A 16181-nucleotide genomic window follows, 5' to 3' on the forward strand; every position below is an offset into this window, starting at 1 on the left:
GGCCCACTACAGTGACTCCCAGTCCGGCCACATAGGGCAGGCCGGATGGTTCATGAGCGCGGGCCCAACAGGAGAAGCTTAGCTCAGTGATGTGACAGAAGGTAAGGGAAGCAAGTCCAGTCACTTTGCAGCCCTGTCCGCATGTGCGCCGGGAGGAATTAAATAGTCGTCTGGTGTGGAGGTACGGATCTGAGTGACAAAGACAGGTGGCATTGTAGTAGAGAGGCGGATAGACGTCACTAGCGGACAAAAGGAAAAGGAATAAAAAGGGAGGGATGTGATTTTCCCTGACCAAGTTTACACACTCACTGTAAACTCTATTTTCTGGATCTCAGAATATCACCTGTTAATTAATGGAATTATGAATGAAAAAAGTCTCTAATTTGAATGATCTAATTATAAAGAGATTTAAATGTTCAATTTTAAAAATATAGACTTGAATCTATTAATAATATTAAAATTTAGAGATTAAAATATATTTTTTCTTTAATTTTTTTTTTTCTACTTCATCTTCATACAAGAGATTAATCTTATCATAAATCATTAAATTGTGACAAGTTACTCTTATATAGGTTTGACTTTTGCTACCTAATAGATCAATCTTCTTTTTGCTTATTAGGTAACGAATGTCAATTGCCATAACAAAAGTCGGCAGCTACTATTCTCTAATACTATTTGATGAGTTTTTTGATATGGAAAAATATGTAAACAAATATTTTATAATTTCATTCCATTTAATTTTATAATATATAATTTAATTTATGACAAAATAATATTCATAGTAATACACGATTAATAAATAATAACAATTACTAGATACCGTTAAAAAATATTAATATAAAAATAATACTTGCGTCATCTTATTTTTAGGTCTTCTTCATCTTCGAACTATATATTTTGATAATCAAGAATCTCGCGTTTTATATTCTATATGCTTAATATATATGCTCTCTAACATACATAGTGATTTTTATTTTTATCTAAAATTGTATTTTATTGTTTGGAATTAAAATTTTAATTTAATTTATTTATTTTTAATCAAAATTTTTTAATGAGAAAATTGCTTTTTTTAATTTAAAATATTTTTTATTTTAAATAAATTAAAATTATATAATTTTATAAGAAGTTATTTAAATTATTGAAAAAATTATTATTTAATACGAAAATATTCACTCGTTAATTCATTAATTTCAAAAATTTATTAAAATATTTCTATTAAAATATTCCTGATGTTTTAAAAAATCTATTAGTTAATTATTTTATTAATTTTAACCATTAAATATTATAAAACAATTAAAATATTTTTAATATAAAAAGTCTAATTATTTAATTTTTAAAAATTTAATCAACTAATTAATAGATTTTTTAAAATTATTATCTATTTTTTTAAATAGTCTTACATATAAATTAATTATTATAATTTTATTTTATTTAAAAAAATTATTTAAAATATTTTTTAATATGTAATAAAATTTAATATTTATAAAATAAATATTTTTAAAAAAATAGTTAATTTTTTTTAATATGTATAAAAAAATAAATAAATAAAAATTGTGAAAGGAGGATAAAATATTTAAAATGAGGTCACAGGAAGAATCCTGGAGTGCCAGTTTGTCAAACATGAAATGATCTGTGTACTGTCTGTGATTGAAAACAAACAAAAAGCACAGCAATCTATCTACGCTCTTCTCCACCTTTCCATTTATTTTCTCCATTTCAAAACGTGCTTCCTTCCGCCTCCTAGTTCTTGCCTTTTCCCTAAATGACCATTTTACCCCAAGCCGCTTGCTCAAAGCTTTTTTACACTAGGGAAAAATTTTAGGGAAGAAGCAGGAGAAAATTAAAAAAAATATATTTTTTATTTGTAGTGGAGAATGAAAAAGAAGTTATTTGAAAGTAAAAAAGAAAGAAAATTATATTTAATTTATGATGCAGTATTCGTTTAAATTGAAAAAATTAATTAAATTAAATTAATTTAAAATTTTAATTTAATTTTTTTTATTTCGGTTGAATTTAATTTTTAATTTTAAAAATTTTATTTATTTCAATTCAATTTTATTTTAATAAAAAAATGAAAAAATTAATCGATTAGTGATAATAATATATTATTTTTAATTTTTATATTAAAATTAAAATATTTTAATTAAATTTTTAAATATTAAAAATAAAGTATAAAAAATAAAAAAAATTATTAAAAATTTAAATCGATCAAACCGAATCAAATTGAATCAGATTGATTCGATTTGATTTAATTTTTGATCAAAATTGATTCGATTTAATTTTTATACTAATATTTTAATTTTTAATTTATTTAATTTAATTTAATTTTAAATCGAGCAAATTAAATACTCACTTTTTAATGATAGTACAATTTTTAAAAATTTTTTTTTATTATTTTATAATTTAAAAAGAAAATAATGAGAAGAAAACCTTATTTTCATTTTGTTTATTTTTTCTCTTTTTTTCAAATAAAAAAATATCAACTCGTCATTCTTTTTTTAAATTTATTTTTTCTCTCTATGTTTTGACACCTAAATAAAAGATTATAGATTACAATTCGTAGAGTCCTATTTTAAATTTATCATAATTATAATTTAAAAATTAAATTAATTTTTTAAAATTAACAGTAAATTATAATATAATTTGTAAAATTTTATTTAACTAGTAAAATAAATTTTAAAACAAATATTTTTATTTTAATATTTTTTTATAAATTCTATTATTTATCTCTTATTTTCATTTTTATGTACATATCATATATTAATTAAAATTTAAAATGAGAAATAACACTTTATATATTAAAGCATTTCATTTTATTTAAGATAATTGATATAAAGTAGAATTCATATAATTTATCATGTTGTTGAGCAAAAATATTTAATAAAATATTTTAATATAAATTTATATGTAATAAATATTTATTATGGGCGGAGGGAGGGTACTGTAAGGGACACGTGCCGTATTGACGACCGAAAAATAGTTTGAAGGGGATGAAGGTACTGCAACGGCACCACCGACAGTATTACAGTGCGCAACGGTATCCTACTAAAAAAAGTTTCTGACTCCGCCACTGCATATAATAAATTTATTATTATATATAAGAAATATAAAAGATATTTATTTTTAATATAAAATTTAAATTAAAAGATTATATTTTAATGAATAAAAAGTTGTAAAGATTATATTATATTTTATTATTAAATTTTTTAATTTTAATTTAATTTTATTATTATAATTGTAATAAATTATAAAAATTTTCCCACCTTGAATTAAGCGTGCCACTCGTGTCCAAAATGGTAATTTTAGAATTTTTGGAGTCGGAAATTACAAAAAGAAAATTGGTTTTAAACTTGGTTATCTGCAGCGTGGACTTTTTGCTGAATTTCAGATCCTCTTAAGCTAAAGAAAAAGAGAAGAGAAGAAAGAAAGGAAGCTTTTGTAATGTTTGGATAGACAGAAAAAGTGGTTAAGCGCTCATCCAGACTGTAACACGTTTCTTCAATCTGATGGCAGACAATGGTTCCCGCCACCCATCGCCGCCGGTTTCTTCTTCTTCTCTTCCTCCTTCATCGTCCAAATCCTCTTCTGCTACTTCTGCCCGCCCTACCACTATTGCTCTTCCGCCTCGCTCCTCTAATGAATCTTTCTTTACCTCTGGTCTTGGTGTGGGCTTTAGTCCAGGTCCTATGACTCTGGTCTCTAGTCTATTCTCAGATTCTGATGACTTCAAATCTTTCTCTCAGCTTCTCGCGGGCGCAATGGACTCTCCTGCCGCCAATAGCAACAACAAATCGCCCTTACCTCCCGTTCCTCAGGCAGATAAAAATTCTGCTGCTAACGTAAGCAGGCCGGCCAACTTGTCCATAGCTCCTCCGTCGCAGATGTTCACTGTGCCTCGCGGGCTTAGTCCGATGGTCTTTCTGGATTCACCTGCGCTCGGACTCTTATCTCCTGAGGTAGTTCTAGTTGAGAGTTGAACTGTTTGACGGAATCATTTATAAGCAGCTTTTTTTTTTTTGGCTGAACATTGCATGGTGTTAGAAATATATATGCCAATTTAATTCTCTTTCTTTTTTCTTTTTCCATCGTGATGTATCAATCTTCCAAAAATCATAAGATTCCGTTTGAATAGGATTGCATTTGAAATGATTGAGAATTTGGATGTGTGTTTGAAGGCTGTTGTAATTTTGGAATTATATTAGTTGATTTATCTAGAAGTGGAAACTGGAAAAAGTAGTCAGGATTTCAGGAATGGTGAGAAACTGTCACCTCGAATCTCCATTATTTGTGGACCAGTTTTGTTTAATGCTAGCTTCATCAGTGTGACAATATTATTTAATGCTAGCTTTATCTTGATATATGCAAAATGTGAATAATTAAATTTGGATGATAGATGTTATTTTTACCTTTATATGCTAATTAAGGTGCACTGTGTCTTTTAGCCATCTTGGTTGCTCAATCTAGACTGCGATGCATGATTGTTACCTCACTCTGCTTAACATGATTGTGTTATCAGCTACCAGGTGCTTATACTGTAGTGGACTATAATTTTTGTACTATTCTTGTTTCAGAGCTTTCATTCGTCATTGTGTAGGAAATGCTTTAGCTCCTCTTTTGCTTCATTTATAGTTTTTTTTTTTTTCCAGATGCTTCATTTATGGTTTAATATTGTAATTTTGCATCTCCCTCAATGTGACATGGTCATATATCTCTGTGCATAAACTGCATTTTACTGATGCTCGAACAACCATTCTGAAGGCAAATCAAAGTTCAAACTGAATCGCAGTGTGTAGTAGAGTCGTGAAACTATGGGAAGAGTAGCAAGATAAGCATCTTGAAAAATACTTCTTATATTTGCACTTATTATTTGAATTGGACGAAGGTTAATCTCATAAAGACGTAATAAGCCTGGAGTTGTTTGCAAAGTATGTCTCTCTGCTAATAGTTGAAAGGCCATTCTATTAACGCTTACTTATTTTAATGGTTTATGAGGATTGTAGGGAAACATTGGAATGAGACGTCAGCAGGCTCTAGCTCAGGTTACTGCCCAGGCTGCACAAGTCCATTCTAATATGCATATTCAAGCACACTATTCATCTTCTTTACCATCAGCGCCGGCAACATCTTCAACACCATTATCATCAATCCCAGATCCTACTGCTTCTGTTCAGGAATCTTCAGACTTCTCTCCTGATCAAAGATCCCAAGCTTCTTCACTTGTTGTTGATAAACCTACTGATGATGGCTATAATTGGCGAAAATATGGGCAGAAACAGGTGAAAGGCAGTGAATGTCCTCGAAGTTATTATAAATGCACACAACCAACTTGTCCTGTCAAGAAAAAGGTTGAGCGATCTCTTGATGGTCAAGTAACTGAAATTATCTACAAGGGGCAGCACAACCATCAAGCTCCCCAACCCAAGCGTGCAAAGGATGCGGGAAGCTTGAATGGAAACTCAAGTAACCAGAGTAAATTTGAACTAGCTTCTCAATTTCAAAGCGGAAATGTTAACAAGTCAAAAGATAGAAAGGATCAGGAATCAAGTCAAGCTACACATGAACTTTTATCTGGGACAAGTGACAGTGAGGAAGTTGGTGATACTGAAACTGGTGTAGATGAAAATGATGAAGATGAACCTGATCCCAAGAGAAGGTACTTTTGTATGACTAAATGTTTCAACGGGCATAAACGTCTTAGTTTATTATGCATGTCTAAAAGTTTTTGTTGTGCAGAAATACAGATGTCAAGGTAGCAGATCCAGCTTCTTCGCATAGGACTCTCACAGAATCTAGAATCATTGTGCAGACTACCAGTGAAGTTGATCTTTTAGATGATGGCTATAGATGGCGCAAATATGGGCAGAAAGTTGTCAAAGGCAATCCTTATCCAAGGTTGGTTTCCTTAGCCTATATGATTGTGGCTTTTAGCTGCAATGACATATTGATAAAACATTATTCCTTGGTTCTGATAATCATTTGGTATGGTAAGCATTCCTTGTGGCCTACATAATTGAGATTGATAGCCTGTTTGCAGTGTTCGGATTGTTACACATTGGTGATCTGAGAAGCCACATGTCTCTCTCTCTCTCTCTCTCACACACACACACACTCGCGCATTTAGATGACATTGATATTTGCTGGTCATTATGTCATTTCATCATTAACATTTGGATTCTTTTATCCATTGAGTCTTTAATATTTACTATCCCTGCTTTGGGAGGCTTTCTCCAGTATTACGGGTGTTGTCGTGAAACCATGTCTTCCTTGAGAAAGGTGACATCCTTTATGCTGCTGGTATCATTTTGAGCACTTCGGTTGCTATTGCAATTCTGTTGAGAGAAAATATTTGTGCACATACTGCAAGGCTTAGTTTCTTTATGACCTAAGTTGCCATCGCACACTGTGTTGAGAAAACAGTTTATCTAGTTTTGCTTGATCTTAGATCTTTTCATGTCAACATTTACCCCATATTTGGAATGGATGATTTTGAGAGAATTCAATTCTTTTCTATCAATTTTTTTATTTGGAATGGAAGAATTCATTTCATTTTACTTTGTAAAATTTTTATTTTCAAAAAAAAAAAAAAAGAAATCTTTTATAGGAATTCATATGAATTTTTTTTCTTACAAAATGAATAATGTCAAACAAAGGGTTAAGATGTGATCTCCTTCCATGATCTACAGGAGCTACTATAAATGCACGTCTGCAGGCTGCAGAGTCCGTAAACATGTTGAGAGAGCAGCAACGGACCCAAGAGCAGTTATAACAACGTACGAAGGCAAACATAATCATGACGTTCCTGCTGCTAAAGGTAGCAGCCACAGCACAGCCAACAGTAACTCATCTGAGCTAAGACAACAAAATGTAGAAAAGAATGCCTTGGATCACCGGACTAAAAATCAACCTCCTATCACACGGCTATTGTTAAAAGAAGAGCAGATAACATAATGTCCATGGATCATCTTGAAAAGCAGGATATGAATCACGAACTTGATGTAAGATATCTTTGCTGATAATCTTTTTTCATGGTTTTAGAGGCTATTATTTTGATCAAGATCCTTATAACCGAATACCATATACACAAGAAAAAGGAAAAGGTAGAAAGAAAAAAGATAAAGAGAGAAGTCAATCTGGAGCTCACTTTCTTGGATTGATTTACAAGTTAAATATTTGCTGTATGTAAAACTGGCTAGCAGATGTATATTTCATTGAAATCCTGCATAAGTTAAATATTGTTGTATGTAAACTGGCTAGCAGGTATATATTTCTTTGAAATCCAGTTTTCTTTGCATTCTTTTGTACATTATCTGGGAACTAATGTTACCTATAGTTCACGGACAATCAGTACACTATAGATTTAAGACACGAACATAAGTGGATCGCTCTATATAAAAATTAAAAGAGATTCACTTGTTTGTTTCTAGTTCGTGATGGACTGGGTCTAGACAAGTTTTTCCTTTCATAATTGTTGTATTTGGCTTTAATGCAGAAATTTTTATAGCCTTATCATCTGTTGAGTTGGCTTTGTTTTTGACTGGTTTGGTTCAAAAGATTTCACATGGTTCAGCCTTTAATTTTGCTATGAAGCCGAGTCATCAGCCCTATTGGTTTATGTTTTGACTAGTGACTAATTGAAGCAAATGTACAGTGGCTGATGAATACTGGGTGACTTCTCATCCTCCCAGAACTTGAAGATAATTTAATAATGGTAGAAGAAAAAAATAATAATTTTTGGGCTTTGCTGTGTTCCTGTGCCGTACTATAGCTGCCATGGAAGTTTATAACTTGAATTCAATCATGGCCTCTGCAATCTAAAGTCGGTATGAACAGGATCATCTTAGATCCGATAGAGTTTAAGCAGATGGAGAAAACAGTCCGGTTATGAATCTGAATTGGACCATAGCCGGGTTTTTATAGTTGAAAAAAATCAAACTTATCTCCCAGAGTTGATTTCCAATCCTTTGTTCTTACAAATTTCATTATCATAATGAAATAGAAAAAATAATACAGAATTATGGATAAAATTGAGAAGAATTCACTTTTTTGTTCAAAGATATAAACCCCATTAAAAAAAAAAAAAGCAGAAGAGGAATTTTCTTTTCCATTTTTTTGGCCATCTGTGCTGGTGACGATGGTCATGTTTCTACTACAAAATACATCTCTTAATGGATTTGTATGGCAGAATAATTTTGTTGCAGAGGACTTAATCTGAAAGTGTAAAAAAAATCAATCATCTCTAGTTACGATGGTGGGTATTTGGCCACGATTAACTAAATCAATCTTATTCAAACGCACACAGCATAGAGCTTGCTCTGGCAGTTCCTCTGGTTTTTGTGCCTGCCGTGGAAAAAAACAGTTCAGCTTCTCACACTTTGATTCCAAAACAAGTAAATGAAGGATGGCAAGTAGAGAAAATAGCTTAATGGGTGAATTACTTTCAGGTTCTTGTGTTTTGTCGAAGTTTACTACTTAGTTCCTATTTCTAAACACTTAATTAAAACTTCTTCCTTTTGCCAAAGAAAGACTAATCAACTTGTTTTATACTTACATATTTATACTATTTAATTTCATAATTTCAACTATATATACATTATTTAACTATGCAATTTTAGATATTCATATTATTTTTTACCACTCTCATAAGTTATAACAAAGTGACAAGCGTTTTATTTGACAAAAGAACTAAAAAGTTTAATTTTATAAGTAATTTATAATACAAAAATTACTATTTAATTTTTATAATATAATAAAATTCACTAATTGATCTATCAATTTTCAAAATGTACTACTAATTATTCTTTCCGTTAATTTTAGTCGTTCAATATTTTATTGTTTAGTCTTTATGATTTTAAAAAATTCATTAGTTAGTTTCTCAAATTTTTATAAAATCTATTAATTATTCACTTTGTATTAGGGTATTTTAGATTTTTTTTTATAAATTAACAGATAGATTAATCAGTAGACTTTTTAAAACGTTAAAAATATTTTAATATATTTTTTTAAAATAGAAGATCAATTGCCATACTACAAGAATTAAATAGTTATTTTTTTTTTTATAATATAGTATATGAGGTTTAACAAAACCCACAACTTAATTTCTATCATTTTATTTCTATTAATAAAATAGTCTTTTTATTAAAATTCAGTGTTAGAGTATAACAATTTAGTCTTTCGAATTTAAATTTTTATGACAATTTAGTTCCTTTAATTTTTAGTAATAAAATTTATAATAATTTAATCTTATTATATTAATATTTAGGGATAATGAAAAAAAACATAAATAATTTATATTTTAACAAATATACCCCAAATTATAAAAATAAACTAATATACCTTAAACTAACCACTTAAATTTAAACCTTACCGTTAAATTTAATGGAAATACCAAGTTATTATCCTAGTTATCACCAAAAATTAATATTTCAATATAATTGATAATTATTGAAAAAATTCTAAACTTTATTAATTTTAACAATTATACCCTAAACTTTCTTTTTAATAAATATACCCCAAATCAATATTTCAATTTTATTTAATTTTTAATTTTAATTTAGTTTATTTATAATTTTGGACGATATATTTTGAAGGTCCAATAACTCATTTTTTAAATTTTTTTGTATCAATAAGTGAAACTTTTTGCGTAGTTATAAATGATAAGTGTTGTGAAAATATTGACTCTAGTAAATTAAGAATCATAATTCTCTCAATTTAAAAAATTAATTATATCCATTTTGACTAAGCTGAAAATCAATAATCTGCTTAATAAATATGAAATGAATAAATTCATTATATAATATATAAAATATAGTCATAAATTAAATTTATTTTAGCATTTTTTATTAATTAATTGGAATGGTAGTTGACTTCCAACTTTATTGAAATAGATATAATAAGTATAATTAATTCTCAGATAGTGAGGAATGTGATTCTTAATTTACTAGTAGTATTATTAGCACAACACTTAATACTTATAATTAATAATTACATAAAAAATTACATGTATCGATATAAAAAAATAAAAAAAATAAAATATGGACTCTTAGAAATACGTTATCTAAAATTATAAGTCGAATCAAAATTAAAAATCAAACAAATAAAAAATTAATTTGAATTATATTTGTTAAAGAAAAAGTTGAGAGTATAATTGTTAAAATTAATAAAATTTATAAATTTTTTATAATTATATATTTAGATTATATTAAAATATTAATTTTTAGTGTTGACTAGGATGATTGACATGACATTTCTAGATAGATATAAATAAATTTAAGTATAGATATAAATAAATTTAAGTGATTAGTTTAAAGTATATTAATTAATTTTTATAATTTGGAGTATATCAGTTAATACGAATAATTTAAGATTTTTTTTTATCATGATCCTTAATATTTATAATAATTTAGTCCTGCACGACTAATTTATTAATAAAATAAAAAATCAAAAAATTAAATTATTTACTATTAAAAACAAGTAGAAACTAAGTTATAGGTTCTACTAAATCTCAGGAACATAATTACTGTAAATTACCCTACAAAATATAGGCATTTTAATGGTGTGATTTAGAAATACGGACTAAATAGTAAAGTTGACAATCTACAAGGACCTTATAGTAATTTACCTTAGTTTAATTCTGTTAGCTCAAGTAAACAGGAACAAGGAAAACCGTAACACAAACACAAGTGAGGAACAAAGTGCTGTTCTATATCTATTCTTTCATCTTTGAAATCATTTTTCTTAAATTAATACTCTCTTCGTCCTATAAAATTTGTTGATTTTGCTTATTCGCACATATTACGAAATATAATTTTTTTTATTAATTTTTTAACTATACTCAAATTAAATACGTTAAATTTTATTAAATATTAATATTAAAAAATATTTTAAAATTTTTTTTAATAAAATTAAATAGAATTATAATAGTCAAATTATCGGTCAAACAAAATAAAAAAGAAAAAGATAGAGAGAAATTATGAAACAGGATTAGCTACTAGATCAATACCTGAATTGTTAATCCCACATTAGCTATCCCATCCTTCATACGATCTCTGAAAGCTTCAAGTCCTTTTCGAGATATGTAGCTGAACCGGTGTATATCTAAGTCGATCTCCAAATAATTGGGTCCCTGCAGGGAAAAAAAAAACTTTTCTTCATAAGCAACGCGCAGAAAGGCTTCGAATCGATTGCAAGACTCAAATGGGATTTACTGGCTAATGGCAATCCCAGTTCAACATTTTAGCTGTATCCCATTGCATTATCTTGATTCTTATATTTATTCAAGGAAACTTACTATTTGATTTCTATATTTTAGAAAAATTCATTAGTTAGTCTCTCAGTTTTGAAAAATATATTAAAATATCTCTATCTTTTAAAATATCTACTAATTAGCTCCTCCGTTAATTTTAATCGTTAAATATTGTAAAAAAATCTAAAATGTCTCGATAGATAGAGAGGGACTGAATAATAAATCTTTTTATAAAACTAAAGGATGAATTAATATATTTTTTCAAACTACAAAAACTAAATGATAAAATATTTAACGGTTAAAATTAATATAATAACTAATTAGTAGATTTTTTAAAATTTTAAATATATTTTAATATATTTTTAAAATTAAGAGACTAATTAATGAGTTTTTCCATAATATAAGGACTAAATATTAAATTATCCTTTATTCAATGAGTGAATATCAAAATTAAGCAGTGGAATGTGAATGTGAAGTAAGAGAAAAATTATTCTTTACCCTGTGGAACTCGTGCTGAGGGCGTGAAAGAACTGGCTTGTCATTATAAGCATTTATAAGCTTCTTTTCTGTAGAACTCAACTGCAAGTCCTCTGGATTAACCAGCCCTACCAGAATTTTTAGCCTTTCTCTGTAAGGAATTGTTGACTCCTTTGCAAAGCATCTAACCTTCTCCATGTCATCTTCAACCAGTTTCTGATGTAGAAAGCAACAGTAATCAGCTAAAATAATATAAAATGGAAAAAAGGAATTATATGCTTTGCATTTTGCAGTCACACAAAAGCAAAGAATCAAGCAAGTGATTTATGCATTTTGCTCCAACCACCCACTAGATGGATTGGCTAGGCATATATGGGAATCCCATGGTGATCAGAGTTCAATTTCCCTCCCCTATCCCAAATATCTAAGGAGAAAACAAAAAAATCTATGTATTTTGCTTCTGTCAGATAAGAACTTTGAGCTCAGTGATTGTGCCTGCAAGTCACCTTATCAGTCAAACTACTTTCTGTAGAGTGAACAGGTTGATCTAAGGCAATTAGGATAGGCTTTCTTCACCAGATTTGAGGTTTTTTTAATGGGCGCCGAGGAGATATTACTACTGAAGAATTAGTAACTCTCTTTGAACAAAGGGCCTAGACTTTGCATTTTGATCAACTGAAGATCACATAACAAAGGGTGTCTGAATAATAGTTCAGAGAATACCTTGATGGACTCTTGAAAATGAGGAGATATCTCTTTGTCGAAATTCTCAGATAGTCTAAAATATAATACAAGGCTCATGCCTTCTCCATCACATTCACCTTGGAACATGGCGACAGGATAAGTGGGAAGCTGCAATGAAAACACCCAGAATCAGAACGTGAAATCCTCCACCTAAGAAAGGGAAGCAAATATCATAATTTTCCAACTTCATCTAATTCATTTCACTGTTAATATTTAGTTAAAAAATTCAGGTTTCCTGTTTGCAGTTCACTCTACTCCAAATCACAGTTCTGGTAAAACAATTCCCAAGAAATAAAACAAGAAATTCACTTAAGTGCAACTGCAAATTTCTCTCTCTTTTCATATATGGGAAGAATGCCTTTTTGTTTTAGGCTGAACTGATTGAAACTGTAAAGTACTGTTAGAATAGGTGTACAAATCTAAGGCACACATAATCACAGTATAGAGAAGAAAAAAAAAATGGAATTTAAGATTTATGCAGTTTGGGTTAAAGTTTATGTTCATGGAAAAAAAGGTTGCAATTGCAGCATGATCTTTTCAAATTGCATCATAATTGACCAAAAATAAAATCATATCCAAAATACAAAGCCACATCACAGCTTGCTCTTTATCTCTGTAAGAATGAAACTGCTTTCTCTATCCATAATAAACTCTGAAGAGAAAAACTCAAGGGAATGACAGATATTAAGAAAAAAGAGGGAGGGATTACCTGTATGTTAACAATCAGAAGTGATGGCACATTCTCATGTGGCTGCACAAAAGGAAGCTCAAGGTGTTGAGCAATATGACTTATCTTTCGAGGGCATGCAAATAAATCAGCACCCATTGGTATATAGGGGCTGAAATCTGGAGCAGGGGACTTCTGCTTATCTCTGCATAATTAGTTTTTTGATGTTCAAACTCCATGAGAAAAACAGCAAGGAAATGGAAAAACTTCAAAAAACATTCCTGCACTAGATATGCAGATATGACTTGAGACTACAGTATGCAATAACATGCCTGAAATAATTCTCGCCTCGAAGTTTAAAAACTGAAGGTGAAACCTCAGACCAACATCCTGGAGTAGGCTTCTCTCCTTTTGAACTTGGAATTAGAAATCCTGCTCTCGGGCGATATACCAATCTCCCAGCTGCACCAGCTTACACATTGATTCATAATTAGTGAAGAGCAACACTTGTATTCAAACCATTTACAAAAGCTGCAATTTAATTTTTTGCACCTCTATCAAAATGTTCAATTCACAGGTTACAGACATCTGTCATGAATGGTTCTATGAACAAAACATGGCATTGGAAAATAGAAATCATGACCATGTACTTTGCATTTCATTGTATATCATGTGTGGTAGGGATTAGTAAGAAATACACCATATTGCAGATCTGCATTAAGTTTCATAGGAATATTCAAATAATTAAATTCTAAACACACTTAAAACAGCAACTGTGACTACTTACAGAATTGGGTCTTTTCCTGTCCATCGCAGGATTTCCTCTTTAAAGAAACCATAATAACTGTTGATTTCCTTCTAATGTCTTGAACTTTCTCTCCAGAGTCACAAGTGAGCTCTTTAAGACCTTGGAAACTTCCATAGGGATCATCAACTACTTTCTTCGTCTTTGTAGCAATGTCATAATCTTTAGGAACCCCTCCGTCTATTTTCAGGTAACTTTCATAAAACCCCTCATACTTGCTTCCAGTATCTAGGAAGCGTGATGCAGTTCCATACGCAATTGTATTACCAACAGAACCAAAACCATCTGGCAGACCAAAGAAGCCAAAAAAGAAGAAAAGCATTGGCTACCAATAGAAGAGTCAGAATTCAAAAAATAAAAAAAGTCACTTGGTTGTGATGGAATGAGAATGTATTACCTCCATGCACACTACTGAAGTCATCATCCGAATCTGAGTCGATAATACTGACAGAATCAAACCATACTTCCTCTTGGCATATTCCTGCAAAGATCGAATTATTGTGCAATGAGATATGTATGATCTTTCGAGGAGTTAGTATTGCACTGAAACATCGAATAGAGGGAGAGAACATACCATTTGAATCAATTTGGCTATGGTTCCATTGTAGCTGAGTTAGATGGAAATTCTTGTTAGAAGCTTCAGATCTTCTGCAGGTAGTTGCAGCACCCTTCTCAAAATCAAGATGAACATACTCGCTAAGGGTATAATCTCCTACTGCAGAAGAATCACTAAACCGTTTGATAGGTGCATCAGGAATAGCAGTGGAAAGCTTTTCTCTGCGTTTGGTTGATTTGTAGTGGCGTTTCCTATGCAATCTTGTTCTTCTGTCGGCTGTCGAGACGCAACCACCCATTGTGATTACAACTTTATATAAACACCAAACTTGTAAATGTTTATTTCAAAGAGAAGGCACCAAGAATACAAGCCTGAGGAAAGAACAGGAATCTGCAATATTTTCAAGCAAAAAAATTTATCAAAGTGGATGATTGAGTAGAATTCCAATTCTAGAGTAAGGACTATTAACACGAAACTTATAGCACTTAACCGTGAATATCAAGATAGAGAAAAGCTATAAAGAATAACAAGAGCACCCACAGATTAAAACAGTTGTAAAAGAAGAAAGTTCATTTTTGTTGCCTTCAGGTGATGAGAACTTCTGCAGAAAATGCCATGTCATTTTCTTGCAGGTTTCCTCGCCAATTTCAATAATTTTCCGGTGGTTTCAAGTTCTCACAAGCCTATTATCATACAACTAAACGTCTGTCCAGGATGATATCCCAATTGATGACATCATGAACAATTTAAGGCCCAAGAATGAGCAGGAAGGTAACAAAATCATGAATCAGGAAAGGAATCAATTTGGGTTTGATATAAAATATGTAATTCTGTGTCTGCAAGCATATGATAGAATCAAATGAGTTTTTATTAAAGAAATAAAGTGAATCATCAGAGTACAAAAGGAGAGAAAAGATTGCTATGAGACAACATCATATAAGATAGAAAAACAATAAGTAAATCCAGATAATTAGACAGCCAAGTTATGTACTAGACAAATGATGAAACATGAAAGGTATTAAGTCCTTATCAGAAAGTACACATTACTCCTAATTAAAATTTGATGTCCTGAAACATTAGGTTTTTTTTTTAAAAAAAAAATTTAAAAAGGACCCATTTTGAGCATCAGACAGAATCCCATCAACAACAACAAAATCATCAAATTGGGAAATATAATTTTCTACAACAGGAAAGAAAAGAAGAAACCTGTGAAGATACAAACAAGTAACAACAGAACATTGATTCAAATGAACAGAGGCAATGCATGAATGAAAGGACAACATCACCAAATCAAAATAAAGAAAAGAAGACAACAAAGGATTAAAAAGAGACAAAAACAAGAAGAATAAGAAAAAGAAGAAGAAAGAACCTGAGAAGAACGAAGAATTTGGGGGAAATCCCAGCAAAATAAATCAGCAAATTTGGATTTCCCCCATTTCCTTCAATCTATGAGACAACAACCACCAGCAGAAGCTGTAAATCCCACAAATAATAAGAAGAAAGAGAAACAGAGACAGAGATAGATGATGTCATGCAACACAATGCAATATAACAGCTTGAGGTTCCGCTTTCTTAGGATCCTATTTTTACTGCTAATTTCTAGACTCTGTCTATATATTTTCTTTTTCCAATTTTTTGCTTCTCTGTTTTTTTTTTTTCCATGCTTTGTCTGTTGCTCCAGCTTTCGCGG

General features: G+C 30.2%; 2 protein-coding genes across 4 annotated transcripts; one reads left to right on the forward strand and one right to left on the reverse strand.

The window, feature by feature from the left end:
* The first annotated feature begins 3357 nt into the window (after positions 1 to 3357).
* On the forward strand, positions 3358 to 7461 carry LOC110625167 (probable WRKY transcription factor 3). Its single transcript, XM_021770721.2, has 4 exons — positions 3358 to 3956; positions 5001 to 5653; positions 5734 to 5892; positions 6684 to 7461. Exons 1-4 carry the CDS (start codon positions 3507 to 3509, stop codon positions 6946 to 6948), a joined length of 1527 nt encoding a protein of 508 aa, XP_021626413.1. The 5' UTR covers positions 3358 to 3506; the 3' UTR covers positions 6949 to 7461.
* A 255-nt stretch (positions 7462 to 7716) lies between these two features.
* Positions 7717 to 16165, reverse strand: LOC110623232. 3 transcript variants are annotated; one of them, XM_043954370.1, is made up of 10 exons: positions 15032 to 15797; positions 14510 to 14881; positions 14333 to 14416; positions 13918 to 14220; positions 13463 to 13601; positions 13173 to 13335; positions 12443 to 12571; positions 11741 to 11935; positions 11000 to 11122; positions 7717 to 8337 (listed from the first exon to the last, which is right to left on the reverse strand). In XM_043954370.1, exons 2-10 carry the CDS (start codon positions 14787 to 14789, stop codon positions 8227 to 8229), a joined length of 1527 nt encoding a protein of 508 aa, XP_043810305.1. In that variant the 5' UTR covers positions 14790 to 14881; positions 15032 to 15797; the 3' UTR covers positions 7717 to 8226. The 3 variants fall into 3 exon arrangements, with proteins under 3 accessions (XP_043810305.1, XP_021623854.1, XP_021623860.1); XM_021768162.2 differs by lacking the exon at positions 15032 to 15797 and adding an exon at positions 15861 to 16165 and having other exon boundaries at positions 7719 to 8337; XM_021768168.2 differs by lacking the exon at positions 15032 to 15797 and adding an exon at positions 15861 to 16165 and having other exon boundaries at positions 7723 to 8337; positions 13463 to 13592.
* Positions 16166 to 16181: the final 16 nt, after the last annotated feature.

This window comes from Manihot esculenta, chromosome 1 (assembly GCF_001659605.2).
Source record: "Manihot esculenta cultivar AM560-2 chromosome 1, M.esculenta_v8, whole genome shotgun sequence".
NCBI classification, from domain to species: domain Eukaryota; kingdom Viridiplantae; phylum Streptophyta; class Magnoliopsida; order Malpighiales; family Euphorbiaceae; genus Manihot; species Manihot esculenta.